The 23,876-nt window shown below is 51.0% G+C and overlaps 1 protein-coding gene across 1 annotated transcript in view; it reads right to left on the bottom strand.

Moving 5' to 3' along the window:
• Window positions 1–3,037: 3,037 nt before the first annotated feature.
• The window catches only part of GALNT16 (polypeptide N-acetylgalactosaminyltransferase 16), a 102,340-nt gene continuing 81,501 nt past the window's right edge, over window positions 3,038–23,876 (bottom strand). Inside the window, exons 7-15 of the mRNA XM_061182692.1 lie at window positions 22,861–22,948; window positions 21,224–21,308; window positions 20,824–20,927; window positions 16,222–16,348; window positions 14,384–14,476; window positions 12,903–12,986; window positions 7,873–8,014; window positions 7,062–7,184; window positions 3,038–3,681 (exon numbers count right to left, since the gene is read on the bottom strand). Coding sequence (XP_061038675.1) covers window positions 3,544–3,681; window positions 7,062–7,184; window positions 7,873–8,014; window positions 12,903–12,986; window positions 14,384–14,476; window positions 16,222–16,348; window positions 20,824–20,927; window positions 21,224–21,308; window positions 22,861–22,948 — 984 coding nt within the window. The 3' untranslated portion in view covers window positions 3,038–3,543. The remainder of the gene's footprint in view (window positions 3,682–7,061; window positions 7,185–7,872; window positions 8,015–12,902; window positions 12,987–14,383; window positions 14,477–16,221; window positions 16,349–20,823; window positions 20,928–21,223; window positions 21,309–22,860; window positions 22,949–23,876) is intronic.

The following is a 23,876-nucleotide window of genomic DNA, read 5'->3' as shown; positions in this document are numbered from 1 at the left end:
CTGGCAGCAAAGACTTTTAAGATGAAAGAAGCTGCCCTGGTCCCCCTCCCTCGTTCTGGAGGAAACTGACTCAGACTATCAAGGGGGACACACAGAAATACCACAGACATTGAGAACATTGTCGGGAATGAAGTTGTGGACATTGTGAACTCCAGCCCTTCCTCTCCAGGTTTCCTTTCCTGTCCCATGGTGGGAGAGGACCACACCCCTTCAGCGCTGGAAGACATCTTCCCCAGGCCTGGGGGTGCCAGACCCCCGGGGGGGACAGAGATGTTGCCTGGGTTATGTTCTCCCAACTGTGAGTGGGGAGACCCATACCGAGGGGCTGGGAAGAGCCTTTGTGAAGGCAAGTCACAGTGCCCAGGGACAGGGGGGCCCCCTCCCTGCTGGACACATGGGAGGTTGGCCCCATTCAGACACCCCTTCCGCCCTCCCCTTCTCGTGTGCTCTGGAAGACTCTCTTCTGCTGCATTAGGGTTACGTAAGGCCCAAGGCCATGGTTAATTGCCAGCCCCAGGGCTTTTGCTGATTCCTCCAGGGGCTGGCTAAGGGCAAAGAGTCTTCGTTCCCAGGAAAAAAACTGGGGGAGAGAGAGAGAATGGGCCTCTGGAGAGGTAGGCTTGGAGGAGGGCAAGAGAGAGCACGACTCAGGAGAAGCCAGCACCAGAGCCCTTCAGGCTGGGAGTGAAAATAGATGCCAAGTGGAAAGCTGGCTCAGCCTGACTGGGAAGGAGGCCCGAGAAGGCGGCAGGCAGTGCGCTGTGCTCCTTGAGAGGACGGACGGACAGACAGACTTTGCAGCCACGTTGTGTGCTTGGAACTGTCACCAGCCAGGGCTTTGCTCCGGGCCCCTCAGGCCTGGGGGTCAGTTCTGGAGAATCCCGTATGAGCAGTCCTGAGGCCAGGCGGGTGCGGGGGTGGGAACGGCTGTGTTCAGGGAGGCTTAGTGGCACGCTGGCCTGCCCACTACAGTTCACGTGCGCACCGAGGCAGTGCTTATTTTTACCTGGGTAGGTTCAGCTTCTGATCACAGAAATGGTGGAAGCTTTCCATTGGTTTCCATGGAAACATTAGAGCATCCGCTACCCCATCAAACAAGGCTAGGCTGGTAGGACTCTTTCTGGAATTACTTCGCTATTTCTACCTAGGAAAATCGTCCCACCTGTGTTTTTACCACTGCCGTCTTGTGTGGCAGAGGAAAGGAAGGGCAGTTCAGAGGGAGCAGGCTGGTGCCTGGGAGCCTGGGCTCTGGTCCCAGCCTGCCCCACCTGATGGCTGCCCCCCCAGAGCAGCCAGCCTGTCGTCCAGGAGTGCCTGGGGTCGTATGGGGGGCACGTGGGCCAGGGAGCAAGGTACCAGGTGCAGGAGGGGTGAGAGCTGAGTGTGCTCAGTTTCACTTTTCCAGAATAGAGGGAGGGTGGCACTGAAGGCCTTGGCTCTGGAGTCAGAAAGGAAGGCGCTGGTGCACGTGTGCATGTGAGAAGTGGCTTTATTCCAGGAGTTTTTCGTAAAGACGAGGTCCTCAGGGACAGCGAGTGGCACATGCTTTGGTCAGGAAGAGGAAAAGCAAAACAGAATAGGGCTGAGTCCCAAAGGACAGCTGACAAGTGCTGAGCCTGGTTTGATCACAGGGAAGGAGGGGGCCGTCTCAAAGGCTCTCTGAGCAGCAGTCCTCTTACATTCATTGAGAGATGCCCATGTTCCCTGTCCCCAAAGGTCCACGCTACCCGCTGGGGTGGACACGCACAAGGGAGATGGTGGTGGATGAAGCATCACACAGAGGATGGGAGAAGTGTTGCCCTGGGGGCCAAGGGCTCCATGCTGGGGAGCGCAGGGGTTCAGGCTAGGGCACAGGAGCACTGCTGAGAGCACGCCAGCGAGAGCCAGGAGGTGAGAGGAAACCACTGAGAGCCCTCCAGGGTGGGTGTGGGGACCACGGCCCCAAGGGCTGCATGGAGGGAGCAGGACCACAGCAGTTGAGGCACAGCAGGGAGGGGGAGGGGCATGGCAGCTCCAGTGACTGGTAGCTCCAATCCAGAGCAGAAGTTCAGACCTTTTGGTGATCAGGGACCTCTGTAAGAAGCTGGGGAAATCCATGGACCCTCTCCCCAGGAAAATGCATATATGCACACAATGCAATATTTGGGGGACCATTTCAGGACATTCCTAGGCCTTCTGGAATCCATGAACTCCCTAGGGGTTCCAGGCTGATTTGCTTTGGGTGGGAGACCCACCAGGGTTCCCGGTACCACCAGTCTTTTCCCTAAGATCACACTGCCTGAGCCAGTGGGGCGGGGGGAAGAGGAACGTGGGAAACAGCAGAAGCGGTTCCAAGACCAGGCCCTGGGGGAGGGAAGAGACTCCCAGCAGTTGTGAGAAGGAACTGGGAGCTCTGCACAAACTGGGGCCTCCAGCCAGCCTCCAGGCCACTGCAGCAGCCGAGCCCCAAGGGCCTCCCTCCTGCAGTGGGGAGGGGTGAGGACAAGTACCAGCCTGGATGGCTTAGCCCCCATGACCTAGGGATGCTCCAGAATGGAGGTCCCGTTCTTACCACCCTGCCCACGACCCTGTAACGCTGTGTTTACAGAGGCAAGGGCTCTTGAGAAGGCAGGAGTCAAAAACGAGGAGGGAGGATGGGGCTGTTCGGTGGTGTCTGTCCTTATGGGGTCCACGCGGTGCGACCGGGCAGGGGTCCAGGGCACCCGCTGGTCTTTAAGGTCCAAGGGAGAGGTCTTGTCCTGACACGTGTCCACACAGAAGTGGGATCTGTTTAATAAACTGTGTCCTGAGGCTGCCCCTGGAGATCCCCCTTCAGCCCCGTGCTGAGCCGTGGGAACCAGAGCGCAGGACCGGAGGCACCGGCCCTGGGGCTGGTACGTGTGGGAGGAATTAGGTCCCTGGGGAGAGACCCACTCTTTTCAGTGCTTTGCTGCTCTTCCGTCCTCATCTTTCTGCAGATCACCCATCCTTTGCCCTGGATCCCCTCCCTCCCGCCCCCAACCCAGCAACCTGCCTGGGACAGGCCACTGAGCTGCTCACCTCTTGCTGTTCTCCACCTGCCCCGCAGGCTGCCCCTTCCTCCGCCTTCAGCCTGCCCCCCGTCCACACTGCCCACATTCTCCTCTCGTGCCCGATCCCACAGGCAGACCCCTGGCCCAGCGGGACCCGTGTGGGCTGCTGCCCTTGTTCTCCCCAGCCAACAAGGGGAGGCCCCCAACCACTGTCCAGACCTCGGGGGGGGGTGGGTGGAGGGAGGTAACAAAGGGCCAGGGCTCCTGCCCACTCTCTGCCCAGTAGCAGTCCAGCATCCTGACCTGCTCCTCTCCCCAGGCAAGGCCGGGGTGGCGGCCAGGGCAGCAGGGCATCACCCCTGCGTCCTCCCCATACAAGCTTTGGAGAATCGTGTGTCGTGGCAGTGGTGTTTGCTGATGATTCCGGCAGAAATGTGAGGAGATGGAAACGGCCCGCTTTACACTCCCCCACCCTAACCCCCTTCCGGTCCCAAAGTCTCATGCAAAAGGTACAGGAGGCCCCAGGCTACGGTCATGTGTGCGGCAACATCTGCCACTGCTGGGCTGGGACGTCGGCCTGGCACTTGCTGGTCACCAGCTGGGTGGTCTTGGCCTCCAGGCAGAGGCCGCTGACCGAATGCTGGATGAAAGAGGCTTTTCTCCTCCATCTCTGTGGGGAGAGGCAGGAAAGGAGGGGAAAGAGAAAACAATGATTAATAATAATCATAATGTTCATCCCTTTATTACACGTGTATGTAAGTGGCCCTAGGACACACCCCCATTTAAATGGTCTGTGTGTCCCTTACAGAAGAGGTGCCCCCCACCCCACGTGCAAGCCTGAAGCCTGTTCCTCCTGAACACTCTGGCTTCTGTAGGCTGGCATGAAGAAGTCACTGTCTAGGTCAGAGGCCCATGGGCTGAGTCTAGCCCAGAGATGTATGTTGTCTGGCCTGCACGTGCTTATTTAAAATTTGGCTTAGTCGTTGCATAAAAACCTGCATTTCCAACTTCCCTTTAGACATGGGCCTGGTTTCTTTGGTGGCATCAGTTGGTTGTGGCTGGAGACCTGCTCTCTGCTTGTCAGCCTAGTTCCTGTTCACCATAGTCCCACCTGGGCCCGACTTTTCTCCTCTAGGGCTTCCCCACTTGCACTCTGTAGGCCCTTGAGTTTGAGTCCTGGACTAGGTGAATCTTTTACTCCTTTAAACAAGATTTCTTCTTCCTGCAGCTCTAAGCTTCTGCCTGTAGCTGTGCAGCTGGTTACCTACACCCTTTAATGGGAACTGGTCGCCATCCCTGCAGAGATGAAGAGTGATGGGATGGTGAGAGCACTTGAGTCCCCCTATCAGAGTCATGAAGGGGCTCCTGAGGCAGTGCCTTCACCTCCTGGTGCCTCCCCTGCCCCAAGCTTGACAAGGGGGACAAGAGTTGTTCCTGTAGACCATTTTGGAAGTGGCTGGATGGAGGATGGAGTGTGGTCTGGAGAAGGGATGAGAGGCTGAGACCCAGGTTTCGAGGCTCAGGGAAGAGTAAACAGGGAGACAGGTCTATTTTTGGTTTCTCTCCTATTTCCCTCCCTTGCATCCATAGCCCCTCTTCCTATATCTACCTCGTCCTCTGTCCTCCGAAGAAGTGGGGAATGCTGGAGCCGCAGGGCTCTGAGGGGGAGGGGCCCTGTTCTCACTGGAGCAACTGGGAGAAGGGAGATGAGCGGCACCAGCTGCAGGGCCAGGGCTGGGGCGGCAGGGGAACGTGGGGTGGCCAGAGAAGGGAACCAACTGGGAGGTGCAAACAGGGTGGAAGGCAGCGAGGGGGCGTGCTGCAGAGCCCAGATTCCCCTTAGGAATGCGGGGCTGAGAACCAGTCTCTCTGGCCCATGTGGTCCCAGCAGAGAGGGTTTCCTGGTTTAAAGGTCCCGGGCAGTGGGCAGGATAGGGCCTTTGGTCCCTCTGGAGCTCACAGCATCCTACTGCCTTGTGCTCTTCCAGTCTCTGACCTCCTGGGAAGGGTTGGCCACACACTCCCCAGCTGGGCATTGCTGGGCCACACCCTTCTTTCATCCTTATGGCCAATGTGATCTGCACCTTCCTTGACACAAGGTAGGCAGTGAATGCAGTTTTGTTTTATGAAGAATGAATGCATGGGTGAATGAATGAATCACCCAGTCATGAGGAAGTGCTCTGCAAATCACGGGATTCTCACTTCCTACCGGTGCCATCAGGCACAGTCTCGGGGTCTCCACGACTCTCCTGGCCATTATGTTTTGGCCTGGCCAAGGAAACAATATCGCCTCACAGCGCGCTCCCATCGCCACAGTCTCGGTTCTTGCAGATTCTTTATAAGGCAGACAGGGAGGGAGCCCCTCATTTTATAAGTGAGGAGACTGAGGCCCAGAGAGGTGGGGGGGGGGTGACGGAACTAGGACCTGCTGACATCTTCCCAGCAGCTCTACGCACAGGTATCTCTCCCATAACTGATACCCAGGTGGCCTCAGAAACGGGGCCAAAGGGGGACCAGGAAGGGAGGTCTAGATTTGAGAAGGCACCGGCAGTGGGAGAGCTGCTCACCCTTCCTCCTGGAAGAGAGGGCTCAGCTGTTGGGACCCCTGCAGGATTTGCAGGGGCAGAAGGAATGGGGCCAAAGGAGATTCCTAGGAGCCCTGGGTCAGTGTGAAGGGGAAAATGGATGCTTCAGCTCCAGAGAAGTATTTGAGTGGTGGCTGCCCTGGGAGCTACTTCCCTGACTTTGGCCTCAGCAAGGATGGGGTTGGGGGTGGGCTCAAGGCCTGACCCTCAGAGAGGCTGGTACTCCAGGTAAAGGGGAGCCTGGGGACCCACCTAACTGCAGGGAAGGGGCAGAGGGCAGGCGCAGAGGGGGCAGGCAGGACAAGCTGCAGCGTCCCAACCAGGAAGTGCTTCAGATGTGTCCCACAGGCCCAGCGAGCAGGCCTTGGCACACAAATCTCTCTCTCTCCCTCACTCACACACACACACACACACACACACACACACACACACACACACACGGAGGCTGAAGGGAGAGGAAGGATTCGGCTGCTTTTCCAGAATAAAATAGCAAACTGCCAGTCATCCCTAAAGAAAGAGCCGACCCAGGCAACAGAAAAGGGGTGGGAGGAAAAGCCGGTGGCTGAATCAAAAAGCCAGGCACTCTTCTGCCCCTTGCACTGCCCTGCAGGCTGGCCAGGGTCAGGCACAGTGGGAGCTACCAAGAAGGTGTGGGCAGAGGAAGGACTGGAGCAGAACTCTGGCCTTTGTGTCCATTCCTGGGCAGAGGGGCAGCCCTCCCAGCCAGGAGTGGAGTGGGGCTGACTGTCACTGGCTGCTGTGTGCCCTGAGCGTCCGTTTCTTCCTCAACAGGCAGGCCTGACCTGTCTCCCAGGATTAATGAAAATAGGGCAGGTGAGAGTGTTTGACAAATGGAAAAGGCAGTGCTCACATGAGGCCGGCGTGCCAGCTTGGAAAACACTGTGGCTGGATCTTAGTTTCCCCAATCAGCCAGCAGTCAAGAAATACTTACTGAGCACCTACTATGTGCTGGGGCAAGACTGTGGGCTTAGGAGTCATGCTGACCTGGGTTTGAACCTCAGTTCCACCCCTTCCCAACTATGTGATCTGATATGTTTCTTAAATTCAGTGAGCCTCAGTTTTCTCACCTCTAAAATGGGGTTAGTACTAGGGCCCACATTGCTGGGTTGCTGGGAGAATTAGATGAGATGACCTATGTAAAACCCCTAGCACAGGTTCTCAGTAAAAGCTCACATTTATTTTGGCTGTGCTGGTTGTCAGGGGCTAGGGATACAGTATTGACAAGATAAATAGTCCCTGCCCGCATGGAGCCACAGGATGCAGGATGGACATTTAACAACTATTTACCGTACTTCCTCATGAGGAAAACAGTAGACTTGACCTGGATACTGGCTTAGGTCCCCCAAATCCTCACTCTGCAAGGCTTATTTGAGTCTGTATGTCAAACCCACACTGTGTTCCCCGGGGCAGCCGCCATCCCGTGCCCATGGGCGAGAAGGCTTACCTGCCTGCCTTCTCTCGGGTTGCACGCCTGCAGTACGACCAGGGACCCGGGGGAGATGGAGGTGGAAGCGGCAGCCAGGCACTTCCCCTGCTGCTGGATGAGATGGTCACTGAACAGCCACGCCTGCAAGACAGGGAGCAGAAAGGCCAAGTCCAAAAAGTACAGCAACGGATGGATGGATAGATGGGTAGATAGATGATAAAGCAAATACCCTGTGTATTTTGGTAAAATTTTCTACAAATACTAGGTATGAGTGTATGGGTAATCACTGTACAATTCTTTCAATTTTTCTATGTTTGAAATTTTTCATAATAAAATATTGGGGTGGGGGAGCTTAGCTGGAGCTGGCCAGAGGATGTACGAAGGGATGCTCAGGGGATGGGGAGAAAGACAGGACATGGGAGCAGGGCAGCCAGGGAGCCAGTCCACGCCGGGGTCTCCATGACCTGCTCTAGTTCGACATGGTGCATGAACACTCATGTTGCGCACGTGTGTACACAGGCGTCCTGGATGCCCCGTATATACAGGCGGACCACAGCTGCATCCCAGGAGAGAACTGGGCTCTGTTTGGGCAGCATTTCTCCCTCTGCAAGGAGAACGCAGGTGGTGCCCATAGGGCGACTGTGTGACAGGCTACAAAGGCGACCGAGTATGGCGGGAGCAGACCTAAGGAGCAGAGTGTGAGGGGACAGCTTGCAGGGTCCTTGGGAAAGTGGGTTTGTGGAAGGTGTAGGCAGAGGGAAGATGAGAACGGGCAGAGGGAGGTCCCCACCCGTGCCCGGTCCTGACCCGGGGGCCCTAAGCCACTTACCTGAGCCGCCGGCGGGCTCTTGGCAGACCCTCTGCAGGTCCCCATGCTGAGCAGGAAGTTACCAGCCGTGTCCTGGCCCTGGGATTCTAAGCAATTAGCCCCCTGCTTAATGATGCCGGGGAGCACTTCCTTCACGGGGATGCTGAGAGAAAAGGCAGCGGTCAGGCTTGTCCTCTGCCCTCCCCGGGCTTACCCACACTTACCCAGAGGGCAGCGCCCTGCCAGCTCTCGGGGCACCCAGGTGTCCGTGGGGAGGGGAGCCGGGGAGCAGGCCTGGCAGCAGGGGGAGGTGAGCAGGGGATGGGGAGGGAGCAGGGGTGCCTCTGGGAAGACTGGGCCTTGCCCTACTGCGTTCTGGGCAGCTCCGGGAGCCCCAGGGACTGCCCTGGAGGCCAGGCCTGAGAGGGTTCAAACCAGAAACCAGGGCTCCCCAGTCCAGAAAGAGGACAGGCTGGGGAGAGGCTGAGGCCCAAATGTGGGCTCAATAAACAATCTCGAAATGACAGGGAAGGGGTCACTTTGAAGAGGCAAATGTAAAATACACAAATATGAAAATGTGTTCAATCTCACCAACGATTAAAGAAATACATATTAGAGAGGTACCACTGTTTGTTTACCATATGTGTATATATATATGTGTGTGTGTGTTTATATAATTTATTTACATATATAAAATTATATATTTAAGTGTATGTGTGTATATTTATGTATATATACACACATATACATATATATATACATATATATATATATTTTAAAATATCACTACCTAGTGTTGGCAATAGCTGTGGGATTGGGTGAGAGCATAAATTGGCCCACCTTTTCTGGAGGGCAGTGTAGTATTATGTATCAAAGGCCTTAAAAATGTGCACACCTTTGTCCCACTTCCAGGAACTTAGTATCCTAGGGCAATAATTAAAGATGTGTGCAGAGATTTAGTTTAAAAGATATTCATTCAGAGTGACTGCTTACACTGAAAACATTGGAAATTCCTAGATATCCAACAATAGGGATGGGCTAAGTAAATTCTGATTCAGCTGTAGGATGGAAAAAACCTTTAGCCATTAAAAATGACTCTGGTAATGTGGGAAAGTGTTCAAAAACATACAGTTAAGTAAAACAGGCATGTTTCAAAATAGTGTATTATTAAAACATTTTATATGCACAGGAAAAATATGCTTAAACACACACACAGATATAAAACACACTGTCTTACCCTGTGGGTAATAAACCTAAGGGGGATGCTGGCCCCAGCTGACGTGGGCTGTATTCCTGGGTTTAGAAGGTTATACACGCACTTGGCTTACGGACCCACAGGGCGTGACGGGGAACCAGGAGGGTTTAGAGTCTGACCACATGCTAATCCTATCTGCCTCTGTTACCTCTGTCAGGAAGATAACCTGGGCAGGGGGCATGGATCAGAACATTTCCGGCACTCTCTTGTCTCATGTGGACACCCTGCAGGACCTCGACCAAACCAAGGAAGGTCTTCCTTCCTCAGGGCTGGTTGGAAGCCCCCGGATTCCCAGAACCTACCCGCTCTCACAGAGCCTCAAGGAGAGCCCTTCACTTTCCCTCCACACTACTGGTAGCAGTGCCCCTTCAGAACCCCACACCCCCTTGTAAGAGGTCGTGCAGTTCTAGAACAGAGGCTGCAAACTGTTGGCCCCTAAGCTGAATCTGGCCCTGGACAGTTTTTTTCTGACCTGCATAGTGTGATTATTGGTGCTTTTAATTAGTTGGCAGTATTTTAAGATTTCAAGTTTACACAGAAAAATCCAGCTTCTTTTTTTTTTGAACTTTAGAATTTTTTGTTTTGAATTTTAGAATTTTATTTATTTTTTTATACAGCAGGTTCTTATTAGTTATCCATTTTATACGTATTAGTGTATATATGTCAATCCCAATCTCCCAATCACACCAAAAATCCAGCTTCTTTGGAAAACATAGGAAGGTCAGGCCACACCGAACTTGCATTCCAGCACGGCACTAACACACTGTCATGAGCAGCAGCTGCCCCCTTATGGGTGGAGCTTGTGCATTTCAGTTTGCCACAGTCCCCTCCACTCCTTACTGTCATCCCCACCCACTTGACTTATTGACATTGCCTGTCTGATCACTGTAGGATTTAAGTTTGCAACCTGCTAGGTGCAAGGATATTGGGAGGCAAAAGCTCCACCCCTTTGCTTCATCCAGGGGCAACGTGTTATACTTCCCCTCTATACAGAGACAAGGTCCTGCGGAAGCCTCTTTGAGAAGCCAAGGTTGTTCCAGACCCTTCTCTTCTCTTCCCCTCCTTACCCGCTGTTGCTTAGGAAGATGTGCAAGACAATCAGTTTTCAGAGGTGAGGTGGGTACTGTCCAAGTGTGGCAATGTCACTGACAACAAAGGCCTGCCCACTGATGCTTATGGAGGAAACCCGGGGCTTGGGCAGCAATCTCAAGACCAGATGCAGCTCCTGAGGTGTCTGAGTGGTAGCAGCCCTGCAGCAGCTGGGATGGCCATCACCACCCTTCCTCTGCTCTCTGGCAGAGCCAGGCTAAGCTGTCCTATTTGTTGGTAGCCCTCTTAAGTCTGCATCTGCTTTCCTCTCTGTGGACCACCTCGAAGCTGGGCTGCCATTAGCCCTTATGATGCCTTTGTAGAAACAGCAATAGGCATCCCTTTCTTGAGACACTTTACTTCCATCTGTTAGAAAATCATCATAATATAGATGATTTTCTACATTATGAAAAAAAAGACAAAAAAGTCTTTTGTTAGAAGACTTTTACTGTCATTTGCCAGGAATGGTAGTAATAAATGTACAATACTGTGTGACCAGCACCCTTCAAATATGGTGTGCTTGTGCAATGCACAGCCTGCACAACTGTTCTGAACATCCTAATAAAAGTAATACATTAGCAATTGCTGAGGCTAGCCACAGAACTCTGATCTGGAAAAGCAGCAGCACTGTAGCAGTACTGCAGGCAGGCCTAGAAAAGCAAAGGCCTCTCCGTTCAGCCTCCTAAGTTTCTCCACTGACCATCTGCAAGTGTGGCCCAACTATTAGGATCCTGTCTGGAGGAACATGGTATCATTTGGGCCTATAGATCTCCTTTCTAATTAACAACCTGATCCACTCCGGGCCCCTCGCCCTGAGAACTGAGGCAGAACATGAAGGAACAGACCGAGGATGAATAAACTGGATAGGAATGAGCTGCAATTTCTACCTTAACAACAAAAAATCATTTTTAAACGTCCACACAGTGACAAAACAAACGGAAGATGACTTATGCTCCTCATATCACACGGCTGGTTTCATCCACTCTCCTGTCTTTGTGATAGATCCAGACTTAGGGTAGTTATAAACTACTTCTTCCTCTTGGTCCTCAGGGGATGACATGGGACACTGCGTGGGGACTGGGGTGTGGGGGGGAAAGGCACATCCCCGATCCTCCCAACTCTTCCCCCAGCTCCCCAGCTCCTGTCTGAGGCCTGGAGGCCATGACTCCAACCGGATAGCATGAAGTCTGACAGAACATAAAGGACTATGCTTTTTTCCCTCAGAAATGACATGTCTGAATGAGACTGTCCCCTTAAAAGTGGCCACTTGAGGAAGCTGTTTATTTATTACAAGTTTGTAAATTAATGTTCTTCCATGCACAGCCATCATCTGGGGAGCTGGGGTTATCCAGGCTGCCAACTTCTTCCAAGGATGCTGCCGCCGCTCAGACTCTTTTGGAATTCCTTGAACATTGCTTGCAGAGTCAGTTTATCCTTGTTACTTGTTTCAGTCTTGTCACCCTGTATTTGGGACCCAGGATTGTATTATCTGGGTTAATCAACCAGCTTATTCACTGGACTTGGCTACAACTTAACTACGGCTGTTTTCCAAAAATCAAATCTGCCCTTGAAGGACAAAGATTTGCCTCCTTGGAGGATCTGCAGGCTCTGAGAGATGGAGTGTTCTGGAAAGCCATGATAGCATCCTTGGGAGACAGCAGTGGAATAACCCGTTCCCCGAGGTGACATTTCTAGAAGAGAGAATGCTCATTTCAAAGTTATTACTGACGCTTATTGACTACGCAATTTATTCAGTTAAAAATATTTATCGAGTGCCCATTTTGTGACAGGCACTGTTCTAGGGGCTGGAGATAAGGCAGTGAACAAAACAGATAAACATCTCCACCCTCACGAAGCTTCCTGTCCAGTGTGGGGAGATGACAATAAAATTAATTGGCCACATATATGCTGAATGACAATAAGGGTGACAGAGGAAAATAAGCAGGGAATGCTGGGGAAGGTGCAGTCAGCCAATGCAGAGTTCGGGGGAGCCTCACGTAGCGGGGACAGCTGAGTCAAGACCTGGAGGAGGTGAGGAATGATGTAGCCAGGATGCTGAGAAGGATTTTGAAATGAGGAAAAAAAGAACCAGCTCTGCCCTCCCCACCCCTGTCATTACAGCTACTGCCCACCGTCCTGTAGCCCACACACATACACCATTTGCATGCTGCTTCCTCATTTGCTGGAGCAAACATTTCCCCATGTTTTTTCACGGTTTATGATTATAACATTAATTGACACATATTTGTTTAGATCGACGCATCATGATTCACTAAACCCAGCCCCTATTGTTAGTTTTTTCTCGATTTTTTCACAGCAGAGAAGCCTACAGTGGACATGTATTTGTCAACAGGTTTTTTGCTTTGGTTGCTTTATTTCCTTAGGATAAACTCCCAGAAGGGAGAGAAGAGAGTCAAAGGAAATGAGTGTTTCTGCAGCCTTTGCTACATAATGCACTGTTGCTGTCCTAAGGGGACAATGCCCATTTCTAGCTCTAAGGCCCAGTCTGTTAAACTTTGGTTCCTACCACACCTCACTCTCAACTCCTGGTAACCTCCTCCCGGTTCCTCCAGACCCTTCACATGACAACTAACACCGACAGCTAGAAAGAGCCAGATTGCCTGGGCTGGGGAGAGATCAGGGTGAAGGGTCCCCAAGCTGCCGGCCCCGACCCAGGCCAGATGCACGAGCTGAGGGCTGCACTCACGTGAGCTCTGGGTAGACGTTATCCAGGTACCAGCGGAAGGACTTGCAGTTCATCTTCCTCCTCTGCTCGATCCGCGTGGCCACACTGGAGGAGAAGGCAATGCTCAGCGGGCGTTGAGAAGGCCCGGGAGGCCGGCCCCCTCTTTCCACCTACCCCAGGAAGCTAAGGCCAGGAGCTGTCCAAGGCTGCCTTCCAGCCTTGGTCCCTGCCTTAAGTCATTCTCTGACCTGCAAGCTCGTCCCAGGGTTCTTGGTCGCGCCTTATTTCTCTCCTCAAATTCCTGCTCACCTTTCAGGATCTGCCCAGCCCACGGGGGCCAGGCTTTAATCTCGGCTTCTTACTCCTTGAGACCTCATGTGAGGATACCACTATCTGGTCCTTATTTTCACAGAGAGAGCAGAGCCTTAATGAACTAGAAGTTTTCCTTTCCTGCATTCCAGTTGAGCAGCAAGTGTCTACCAACAAGAAAACCACGCTTTAAACATCTTTCCAAAAAGTTGGCAAATAAAAACCATCTGATGTGCCCATGGACACCTTCCTCAGCGCCACTGACCATAATGGCCACTGACAGATGACCCTCACCGCCTCTCTGAGCCTGTTTGTTCTCAGTAAAGTGGGGACACAACCATCTATCTCCAAAGGTTTTTGTGAGAATCAAATGAATAAAGGGGACATAAGTGCCTAGCACAGGGTAGGTCCTCAGCAGATGTTACTTCCCCACTAAAAGAAATAGTGACATAACTTCTTTTTTTTTTTAACTTTTTTTTTAAGGGATAAATACAAACAGAGGGAGATTCATTGATGATCGCTAATGATGTTTTCAAACATATCTGACCACAACATTAAGTAAGAAATAAATACATCTTACACTGTGACCAAGTATACCCATGGGCATATATGGCTACAAACATACAACCAAAATAAGAGTTTTCACGAAACAATATCTATCCATAACTGCAATCAACTGTTATTTTCTGTTCTGTTCTGTACTAATCTGTAATATTCTAGTTCTCTATCATTTAAAAAAAAATACTGGTCACGACTCTCTAAACTGATTTCACAACGAATCCACATTTTGAAAATGCTTAACTAGACTGTAGTCATAACAGTCCAGGGCAGAAAAATAAGCTAACAGATCACCGTCAGATTTTGAACAGCAAGGGGTGGAGCCAAAACCCCGTGTTTTCTACAGAGAGCCATCCTTAAGCACTTCCACAGATGTCCGTCCTGCAGGCAGCTTGTGGACCGGCAGAGCTCTCATAAGCGAGCCCTCCCTGGTTATTTCTCCCTATGAGGCTGCATCCTCCTCAAGGACCAGAACCTTGTCTCTGCGTCGTATACCCTACAGGCCTGGAAGAGCCCAGCGGCCTGGGGCAGCTCAGTTGCTAAGGAGACCCTGAGCGCTTCCCTGGCGTACACACAATTTTGTATTTTGCTAAGGTTGTGGAGGGAGGCCAAGGGGGGCTGGGAGAGGGGCCCACCTGCCGAAGGCCTTCCCTATGGCCGAGGGCCGGGCCTCGTAGTAATACTGCTTGTATTCATCCATCCACACCTCTGCAGTGCGCTTGGTATTCCTAAAAGGGTAGGAAGGAGCAAAATAAGGTCACCCGGGGGGTGACAGAGTTAGGGTTAGGATCAAGATCAGCTCTGTGCAGAACAGGGTGCGGAGAGTCTCAGGAGGGCACGCGAAAGAATACTGATTGGGGTGGTATCAATGAGAACAGTCTTTTTGGAGGACAATCTGTCAGCATCCATCAACTCTGTGGGTATGGATACTCTTTGACACTCCACTTTGAGGAATCTATTCTACCAAAATACCAGCATGTGGGCAAAGGGACATGTACAAGAATACTTGTGTCATAAAACATTGGTGACAACCTAAATGCCCATCAATAGGAGAACAATGAACTACGTCCACATGATGGAGTAATAGGCAGCCTTGAAAAAGAACACCAAGGTTAGTACATACTGACGCTGAAGGATGTCTACAATTTAGTGTGGAGTGGCAGAAAAGCATGCTGCGGAAAAATCATGCAGTGCGACCCCATTTATATAATAAACACAAAAAGAATAGATACATGTATATGTATAACTGAATCACTTTGCTGTACACCTGAAACTAACACAACATTGTTAATCAACTATACTCCAATATAAAATAAAAAGTTAAAAAAATGTAAAAAAAAACACCCCACTAACACATGCATCTCTATACAGAAACTATATATATATATGAAAATAAATTAAAAGACCTGAAATGATAGGCTAGAAATCTATTAGCAGTAGTTACTTTTGGAGAGACAAGTGGATAGGAGTAAGACTGGGTGAAAGGGACTTTCACTTTTTTCTCTCTATGTGAAATGAAGAGTAAAAATTATAATGTATGATTATAATTATAATTATATATTATAATTTTTACTCTTATACTCATTATATAATTATATAATTATAATATAATTATATTATATATTATATATATAATATATAATATATAATATATAATATTTTATATTATATAACATTATATATTATAATTATATAATATAATTATAATATAATTATATTATATATTATAATTTTTACTCTTTTACTCATTATATAATGTATAATGTATAATTATAATTATATATAATGTATAGTTATAATGTATAATATAATACTATATGTACAGATATATATATAATATATATGATATAGTTTGAATTTTTACAATAAACATGTATCACTTTTACAAGTATAAAAACAATTAAAATGGGATAAGGGGAAGCAAAACAAAAAGGCCATTTGATGAGCTAGACCTGGGGAGCCACCGCTGGCAACAAGGGAGCCTGAGAAGATGAAGACTCATCCCTGGGAGGGGGGTGCTCATGACGCTCCTCCCACCCTCCCCTTGCCACCAGCATCAGGGGGGCGGGTGATGGGGGTGGTCTTCTAGGACCCTGCCCACTGCCCCTCAAGATGAAGTGCACGCTGTGACTGGGGACACGGATGGGCAGACGCTGACCAAGTCAGCGTCAGGACATGGTGTCTATGACCAGTACTTGGGACCCAGTGAGTGGAGGGCAGCTTCCAGTTGGTCATTTGGCTGGTTTTCCAAGACCCTCATGGACAAAGACAGTCAAAACAAGAGAGGCCTGGTGGAGACACTCCCAGCTTCATCCTTCCAGCCTGACAGTACCGGGATCCCAGAATGGGGGGCAAATGGGGAAACCGAGGCCCAGAAAGGTGGGGTAGCTACCCACAGTCCCTTGGGTAACTGACAGGGCTGGGGTCTAGGTGTCCTAGCTCTTAGCGCGGTGCTCTTTGCTCTGTGACCTACCTGATGTAGGTGAGGGCGTTGCCCTCAGGAAAGTTGTAGGGGTGCCGTTTCCTGAAGACGTGGCCCACCCGGCTGCAGGGCACGATCTCCAAGCTCCCACCGCACATCCACACCCGGAAGGAGAGCTCTGCAGAGACGGCAGCCATCAGGAGGGGGAGGAGCCACTTGGCAAGTTCCCACGGAGTGAAAGTGGGAAGGAGCTGGCTTCCCTTGCCTTTGGTGTCTCCTTGGAGCCATATGCTGGTGTCAGAGCTCCTGGGCCTGTTTACACGGGGTGCACCCACTCCTTGCACGTGTTCCTGACTGCTCTCTCCATGCGTGTGCACACACACATCCCACACACACACCCCCTCCTCACACACACTCCACACACACACACTCCACACAGACACCACACACCCATCCCACACACGCATACCCTCCACACACACATACCCGCTGGCATCTTTCTGGCTGGCCCAGACCTCCCTCATGGCCCTGGTGGTCTCCATTTACAGCTACCACTGGGCCTACTGAGACATACTTCCTTTGGTGGTGGTGGTGACGCTGAACGAGCTTTCACAGATGACTGTGGTCCCTAGTAGTGCTGGGAGAGGCGAGCTGTGGCCATCCTGCCTCCCAGAAGGGGACGTCACAAGTTGCCCACTCTGTTTTCCACTCAACAATCCTCACTTCCGACAAGGACCCACTTCGGCAGCTGGCTGAACTTCACATAATCTCTTCTGATTTTCTACTTTCTTTCATTTTAACCCTGAAGTTGGACACCCTTTGACATTAAAACACCTCCCTCCTGTCCCAGAAAATTTGTAGCCCTTGTTTTTTTGTTTTTAATAAAAAAAAAAACAAAAAACAAACGGAAAGACCATTTATTTTCATGAGTTCCAGCCTTGGTTCTTCTTCCCACTCCCCAGTTGGCTATAAGGACACCTGTGGTCCCTGGCCAGGTCTGGGGGCTCTCATCTGGAGCGACTGCTCAGGGCCCTCCCAGGGACGAGCAGAGTGGGCAGCGGAGGTGGCAGGACTAAGGCCCCCCTCCTGGCCAGCCTACGTGCACCAGGTGACTTCCCAGTGTGGTCCACGACTGGACGTTAGGCATATCTGGACCCGCACCCAGGGTTGGCTACGTTAATGGGCTTCCCTAGGTCTGCCTGCAAACTGCCAGGCCTCTGTCCCTTCTCCTGGTCAGAGCTCTGCAGCTGGTTCGGCAACTGAGATTTAGAACTGGGGACGGAAGATCTGCATTCTGGTACCATTTCTTCCAGATTAACTTTGTTATGCTAGTTAGGTCATTTCATCCCACATGGTCCATATTGCCCACATTACTATTACTTATTGTCATTTTTATCAACAATGGCAACGACAGGGAATTCCCTGGTGGCCCGGTGGTTAGGACGCTGCGCTTTCACTGCCAAGGGCGCGGGCAGGTTCGATCCCTGGTCAGGGAACTAAGATCCCACAAGCTGCATGGCGCAGCCAAAAACAACAACAACAATGGCAACAACAAAAGCGGTAACCGGGGCTTCCCTGGTGGCGCAGTGGTTGAGAATCTGCCTGCCAATGCAGGGGACACGGGTTCGAGCCCTGGTCTGGGAGGATCCCACATGCCGCGGAGCAACTAGGCCCGTGAGCCACAACTGCTGAGCCTGCGCGTCTGGAGCCTGCGCTCCGCAACAAAAGAGGCCGCGACAGTGAGAGGCCCGCGCGCCGCGATGAAGAGTGGCCCCCGCTCACCACAACTAGAGAAAGCCCTCGCACAGAAGCGAAGACCCAACACAGCCAAGGATAGATAGATAAATAGATAAATTTATTAAAAAAAAAAAAAGCGGTAACCATCATCCATTTACTGAGCACTCACTCTGTGCTCTTTATGGCTGATGTCTAATTCTCACAGCTACCATGTGGCATTGGTGTTATGATCCCCACGTTTTTAATAAGGACTGTGAAGCTCAAAGATGTTAAATAATCTCTCCAAGGTCACCTCCACGCTCAGGTGCAAACCTGCAGTGTAAAGTTCACACTTTGTCCAGCAAGTCCCACTGTTTGAACCAGATCATGATCTGTCAGACGCCGTTGTAGAATCCCTTACACTCTAGTTGGGGGAGACAGGAACTCAGTAAAAGAAGAAACCAAAATACAAGTAGACAAGAAAATGAGTAGAATACTTCATCTGCGAAGCAGGCAGGAGACTGAAGCAGGTGAGTGGAGTTGGGGGTGAGGCTGCAGTTTTAATGAGGCTGATTAGGGATGTTCTCGATGAACGCGGGGGGGGACATTTGAGCCGAGGCCTGAAGAAGGTGAGGAAAAGGCACGTGACTCTTAGGGATGAGCGTTCCGGCCAGAGGGACAAGCAAGGGCACAGAGCTAGAGGTAAGAGCACCGTAGGCAGGAGTGGAGCGAGGTGCGGGGAGGGCAGGAGGAGCTGAGGGCGGAGCTGGCGGTGTGTGCTTGCGGGGGAAGGGCAGATGGTGTAAGGACTTCGGGTTTTGCTCTGAGTGATGCGGGAGCCCTTGCAGGGTCTTGAGCAGCTAAGTAACATGATCTGACTACCTTTTAAAAGGATCCCTAATGAGAATCCCAAGGATTTCACGTTGGCCACCCTCAATCAAGGCGGCCTCTGGGTTCCGGTGTTTGGCTCTCTCAGGGGAAACAGGAACGAGTCTCGGTTTGGGCACCTCCCTTCCTTCCACAAATGAACAGTTCTGAAAGGCCCAAACCCATCAGTGACGAGAGTCTCCTGGCTCAAAACTGGTCCCAGCAGCTGAACGTCTGAGCACCACAGCTAGCCTAGGAATTTCTTTGAATTTTTTCGAAGAAACAAAACCCTCCCTAGAACCACTGTGTGGTTCACCTTTCAGTTCCGCAATCACTGAGCCCTGGCCTCAGGCAGAGTTTGAAGCTATTTGACCATTCACTTGTTTCTCCATCAGGCCCCAGCCTTAAAAAAAAAGAAGGAAGGAAAAAAGAAAAAGGCCTCTGGATGCAGCAGAGACCGTTACTTTCCCAGCCCTCTGAATCTTTACAGGAAACTGGATTTGCCAAAGCTCCCTTCAGGCTGAGATGGAGAACACAAAAGAGGTCACTTAGGCCCAAAATACATAAAAGGAGGTCAGAATGGAAGGGTCACTGCACCCCAGTTCCCAGAATTTACTCCTCTGAATGCCTGCCTGGAAACGGTTTCCAAGAGTAAGTTACAAAGGGGAGAAAATCCCACGCCTGTTTCCACTGCGGCTGGTCCTGAGTCGGAGCCCCACTGCCCATCTGTCCCACTGCCCCAGTCAGAGAGGGAAGAAAGACCTGGTCCTTGCCTCCCAGAAACACGGACTCTGACTTGGATCACACCTCACAACACTTAAGTGGCTCCTGTAAAGGCACTACCTACACCTGTCAGACGTGGAGTTTCCCGGCTGAGATCTGGAAGGCGGCGTCTACATCAGTTTGCCCATCTGTCAGATGGGTGAGATACCACCAGCCTTATTTACTTTGCAAAAAACCTGGTCCGGTTGAAAAAGGAAGCAGTGAGAAAGGGCTCTGCAAAGGACTGACTGGGTCCACTGCCAGAGCAAGGACAGGCTTTTGTGTTTCACAAGCCTCAAGGTACCTGCCCCCAAAACCCTGCCCCACTCCTGGATCCCTGGGATTGATCGCCACCCTCCTCCACCACGCTCCTCATCTGGGAGGCTGCCTGTGTGGGCTGCACCCCTGGGCTTCCTTCCTGTGTGAGGAAGTTCAGCCAGCAGGTCGGGGGAGAGTGAGGGTGGGTGTTTATCCCCTGACACCTTCCACCTGGCACAGTGGACTGGCTGCAGGCGCCCCAAGACCACAGCTACTGTTGGGGAGCACTCCCTCCCTGTCTTTCAGACCCGGGGGTGGCTACACCTCCCAGCGGTCACCAGCCCAGCCCTACCCTGGCCCTTGTGGTTCCCTGTAACTTGCCCACGCCATGTAAATAGGCCCTTTTATAAACCCCCCTTAAATTACCCACATCAGATGTTCCATCTGTACCCAGCCTTTATCTCACCTGAACCTCACCAGCGACCCTGGGGGTTCACTGGCTCTTCCCTTTCCTTGTGGGGCTAAAGGGTTCCTATGGCCTCATAATAATAATAATGGCTGCCAGCATCTTCACCCCCCTCATCTCACTGAGTGCTTATAACAGCCTCTTGGGGAAACTGAGGCTCGGGGAGGCTTTCACTTGCCCAGGGCCAAACAACTTATAGGTGGTAGGGCCAGGATTTGCACCCAGGCCATCTGACCCCATTGCTTACGTTTAACCACCACCCCCCACTGTACACACCACCCCAGCCTTTCTTGTAGGGAAGCAGCCATGTGCTTCCTCCATACACGTGTCTAGCCATGTGGCCACAGGTTCTCCCTGACCACTTAATCTCTTTGTTGACTCGCTGTGTGGCTCTGGACAAATTACTTAATCTCTCTGTGCCTCAGTCTCTTTACCAGTAGAATGGAGATATAATAGTACTTACTTCAGAGATTCATTGCGAGGATTTAAGGAGTCAATATGTGTAACATCCTTAGGGCCTTACATATAGAAAACACTCAATCCGGGTTACCTATTATTATTATTGTGGTTATTTCCCAACTTACCAAAATTCTCTCCCCCCCAGATGTCCATCTGGGCATCATACTTTCCCAAGTGGTTAAACCAAGACTTGTCAATCACGAAGATTCCTCCAGCTATGACAGGCGTCCTGGGAGCAAGCAGAGGAAAGAGGTAACACATGAGCTGGAAAATCTGAGCCCCTCTAGACGGCCCCAGGGCCCAGGCCATTTGCCCTAGCATCCCCCACTTGCAGAGTCACTGGGGTCGGATATCTGGGCCGCTTGTTGGCCTCTGGCCTCTCTCTCCCCAGGGCCCAGAACAGAGTTAGCCCTTGGATCGTGCACCCCTAGGAGCCCTGACATCTGAAATGGCCCTCCCAGGAGCCTCCAAAGCCCCTGACTCAGGGAAGGAAGGGGTCTCTGCAGAGCCCACAGCAGTGCTGACCTTATGGGCTTGGTGGGGTCTGTCCGGGCAATCTTCTGCTCCAGAGGGATCTGCTCCCACTTGAAATGCAGGCTCCAGTCAAATCCTAAGGGACAGACTGGGGTGAGGATGGGGCTCGGGGGCTCTTGTCCCCTCACTTCACCACCCCTGAGAGTCTCCCTTGATCAGAACCCAGCTTGTAGAGGGCCCTGGGCAATTCATGTAGTCATTCCTTCATTCAGAACGAGACAGGTCCCTGTCCTCATGGAGTTTCAATCTACTGGGTAAGACAAAGACTTACAAAGATAAATCAGTAAATGGATAATATGTCAGTTGGGGTTGAAAAGTGCTAAAAAAAAAAAAGAAAGAAAAGAAAGGAGGGGTACCCATGCCATTCTAGTAAGGATAGCCAGGAAAGGCTCTCTGAGGAGGTAACATTTGAGTAGAGACCTGAACGAAGAACTGATCCATGCAGACATGTAGGGAAAGGGAATTCCAGGTGGGGGAACAGCAAGTGCAAAGGCCCTGAGGTGATGTCCCTAAGGAGAAATGCCTGGCTCCCTTCAGAATCCCACTCAGCCTCAACATCTAACTAACGACTCTGTCCATTTATTGGAAACCTGAGCCCCAAATAGGAAATCCACTCTGCGCATTAGCTCCTGGCAACAGATTCTCTGGAGCAGCCTGCCCAATAGAACTTGCTGCAATGACGGAAATGTCCTATATCTGCACTGTCCAACATGGTAGACACTAGTCACATGTGGTTATTGAGCACTTGAAATGCTGCTAGGACAATTTAGGAACTGAGTTTTGAATTTTACTTAATTTTAATTAATTTAAATTTACATAGCCAAAAGTGGATATTATCTACTGTATTGGACAGTACAGTTCTAAAGTCTAGACCAGAGCTGCCCAAAAGAAATACAATGCAAGCCGGAGACGCAAGCCACACATGCAATTTAAATTTTTCTAGTAGTCATATCAAAAAGTAAGAAGAACATATGAGATTAATTTGAATAATGTATTTTTAATGCAGTATATCCAAAATACTATCATTTCAATCATTATCATTGATGAACATATTCATAATCAATACAAAAAATTATTAATGAGATATTTTATATTCTTTCATACTAAGTCTTCAAAACCTGGTGTGTATTTTGTCTTACAGCACATCTCATTTCAGACTGGTCACATTTCAAGAGCTCAATAGCCAAATGTGGCTAATAACTACCATATTTGGCCAGGTCTAGACCATTTCCAGGCATACAGGTTAGGAAACCGTGCAAAGTTGAGGGCTCCCCCTTCCTCACCCCCAAGACAGTAGTCATATCATGTTCTTCTGCCAGGACTTGTGGCCATGGTCCCTGGGCTGGCAGTATTTGAGAAGGATGTGTCAAAGTTTGGGGGGAGGGAAAGATCAGAGGCTAGCTTGGCTCTGTCCCTGATTGTGCCAGGAGCCTGCAACTGCCAGCTCTGGCCCTTCGTCCCCAACCCCACGGCTCTACACAATCCCCTTTGGTTTTCTAGAGGTAAAGGGGGTGGGGGTGTGAGACGCTCTGGCACAGTTGGGAAGAAGAGCACCAAGCCAGGGCTTTTGCCTGCCCTCACCTGCTTCCTTTCAGGTCTAGAGCCCCTCCCCTGGGAGCCGGACCCACCTCCCCGAAGGTCAGCAGATGCAGCAAGGTAGGCGAAATTATCCAGACTGATGACATCAATGATGGGGCTCACCACGCGGGTGTGATCCTAGGAGAGGACACATGAGATGGCGTGAGGCCAGGGACTCTGTGAATAAAGGCCCAACTGCCTGCTCTGTGAAGAAGTTCTCTTCGAGGCATTGGGCACTCAGCACCTCCTGCAGGACACGTCAGGCTCCCAGGAGCTGTCCTGCATCACCACATCTAGGCTCCCGGAAGGTCCCTCTTGGGTCTCATGGGCACGATGCTCTCCCAGCCTCTTCCTCTCACATCATGTTGAGCCCTGCCAGGATCTCACCTCCTCAGTAAAGCCCTCCCTGATTGCTGCAGGCTGAGGACTTCTTCCTCTTTTGCACTGCTCTCACAATTATAGACCAGACAATTCCTGGGACAGTGACTCAGATGCTGCCTGATGTGGATCTTCTGTTGCTGGTTTGAACTGTTGTTTTACTAATTGTCGTCCATCTTTGTACATGTTGAGGTTGAGTCTTCCCAACTGGACAACTGGCAGCTTAAAGCAGGGACCCTGCAGTCTCTGTGTAACCTGTGTGGCACTCCTCTCATGCCACATCCACTTCAAAGTCAGACTCACACTCCCTTCATCATCTCCCAGACACAAATCCACCTCCAAAACATTGGTGGGTAATACGCCAACTTTACTAAAGGTTTTTTTCTGGGGGTGAGGGGTGGGGGGATAGTGGTCGTGGTGGATTTTATCATATACCACGTGCAAAACTTAATTGCCCTCCATCAGCAGGATGTCTGTTCTCTTCTTTTCTCCCTCCATGGAGGGACATGGAACAGAGCTTCTTCCCCCTCCTCTCTCTGCATTCTGTGCTGACCCTCAAAATCCTCTTGTCTGCAACTTGGAATCCAGCTCTGCCCCTCAGTTCACACTCCGTCTCAGGACGACAAAACTCTGGGACGTGGCAGATCAGGGGAGACCATCCACGGTCTCCCACAGTGTTCTATGGGGG

This window comes from Eubalaena glacialis, chromosome 2 (genome assembly GCF_028564815.1).
Source record: "Eubalaena glacialis isolate mEubGla1 chromosome 2, mEubGla1.1.hap2.+ XY, whole genome shotgun sequence".
Taxonomy (NCBI): domain Eukaryota; kingdom Metazoa; phylum Chordata; class Mammalia; order Artiodactyla; family Balaenidae; genus Eubalaena; species Eubalaena glacialis.
The sequence above is the reverse complement of the archived record's forward strand: the minus strand, read 5'-3'. Positions and strand labels throughout refer to the sequence as shown.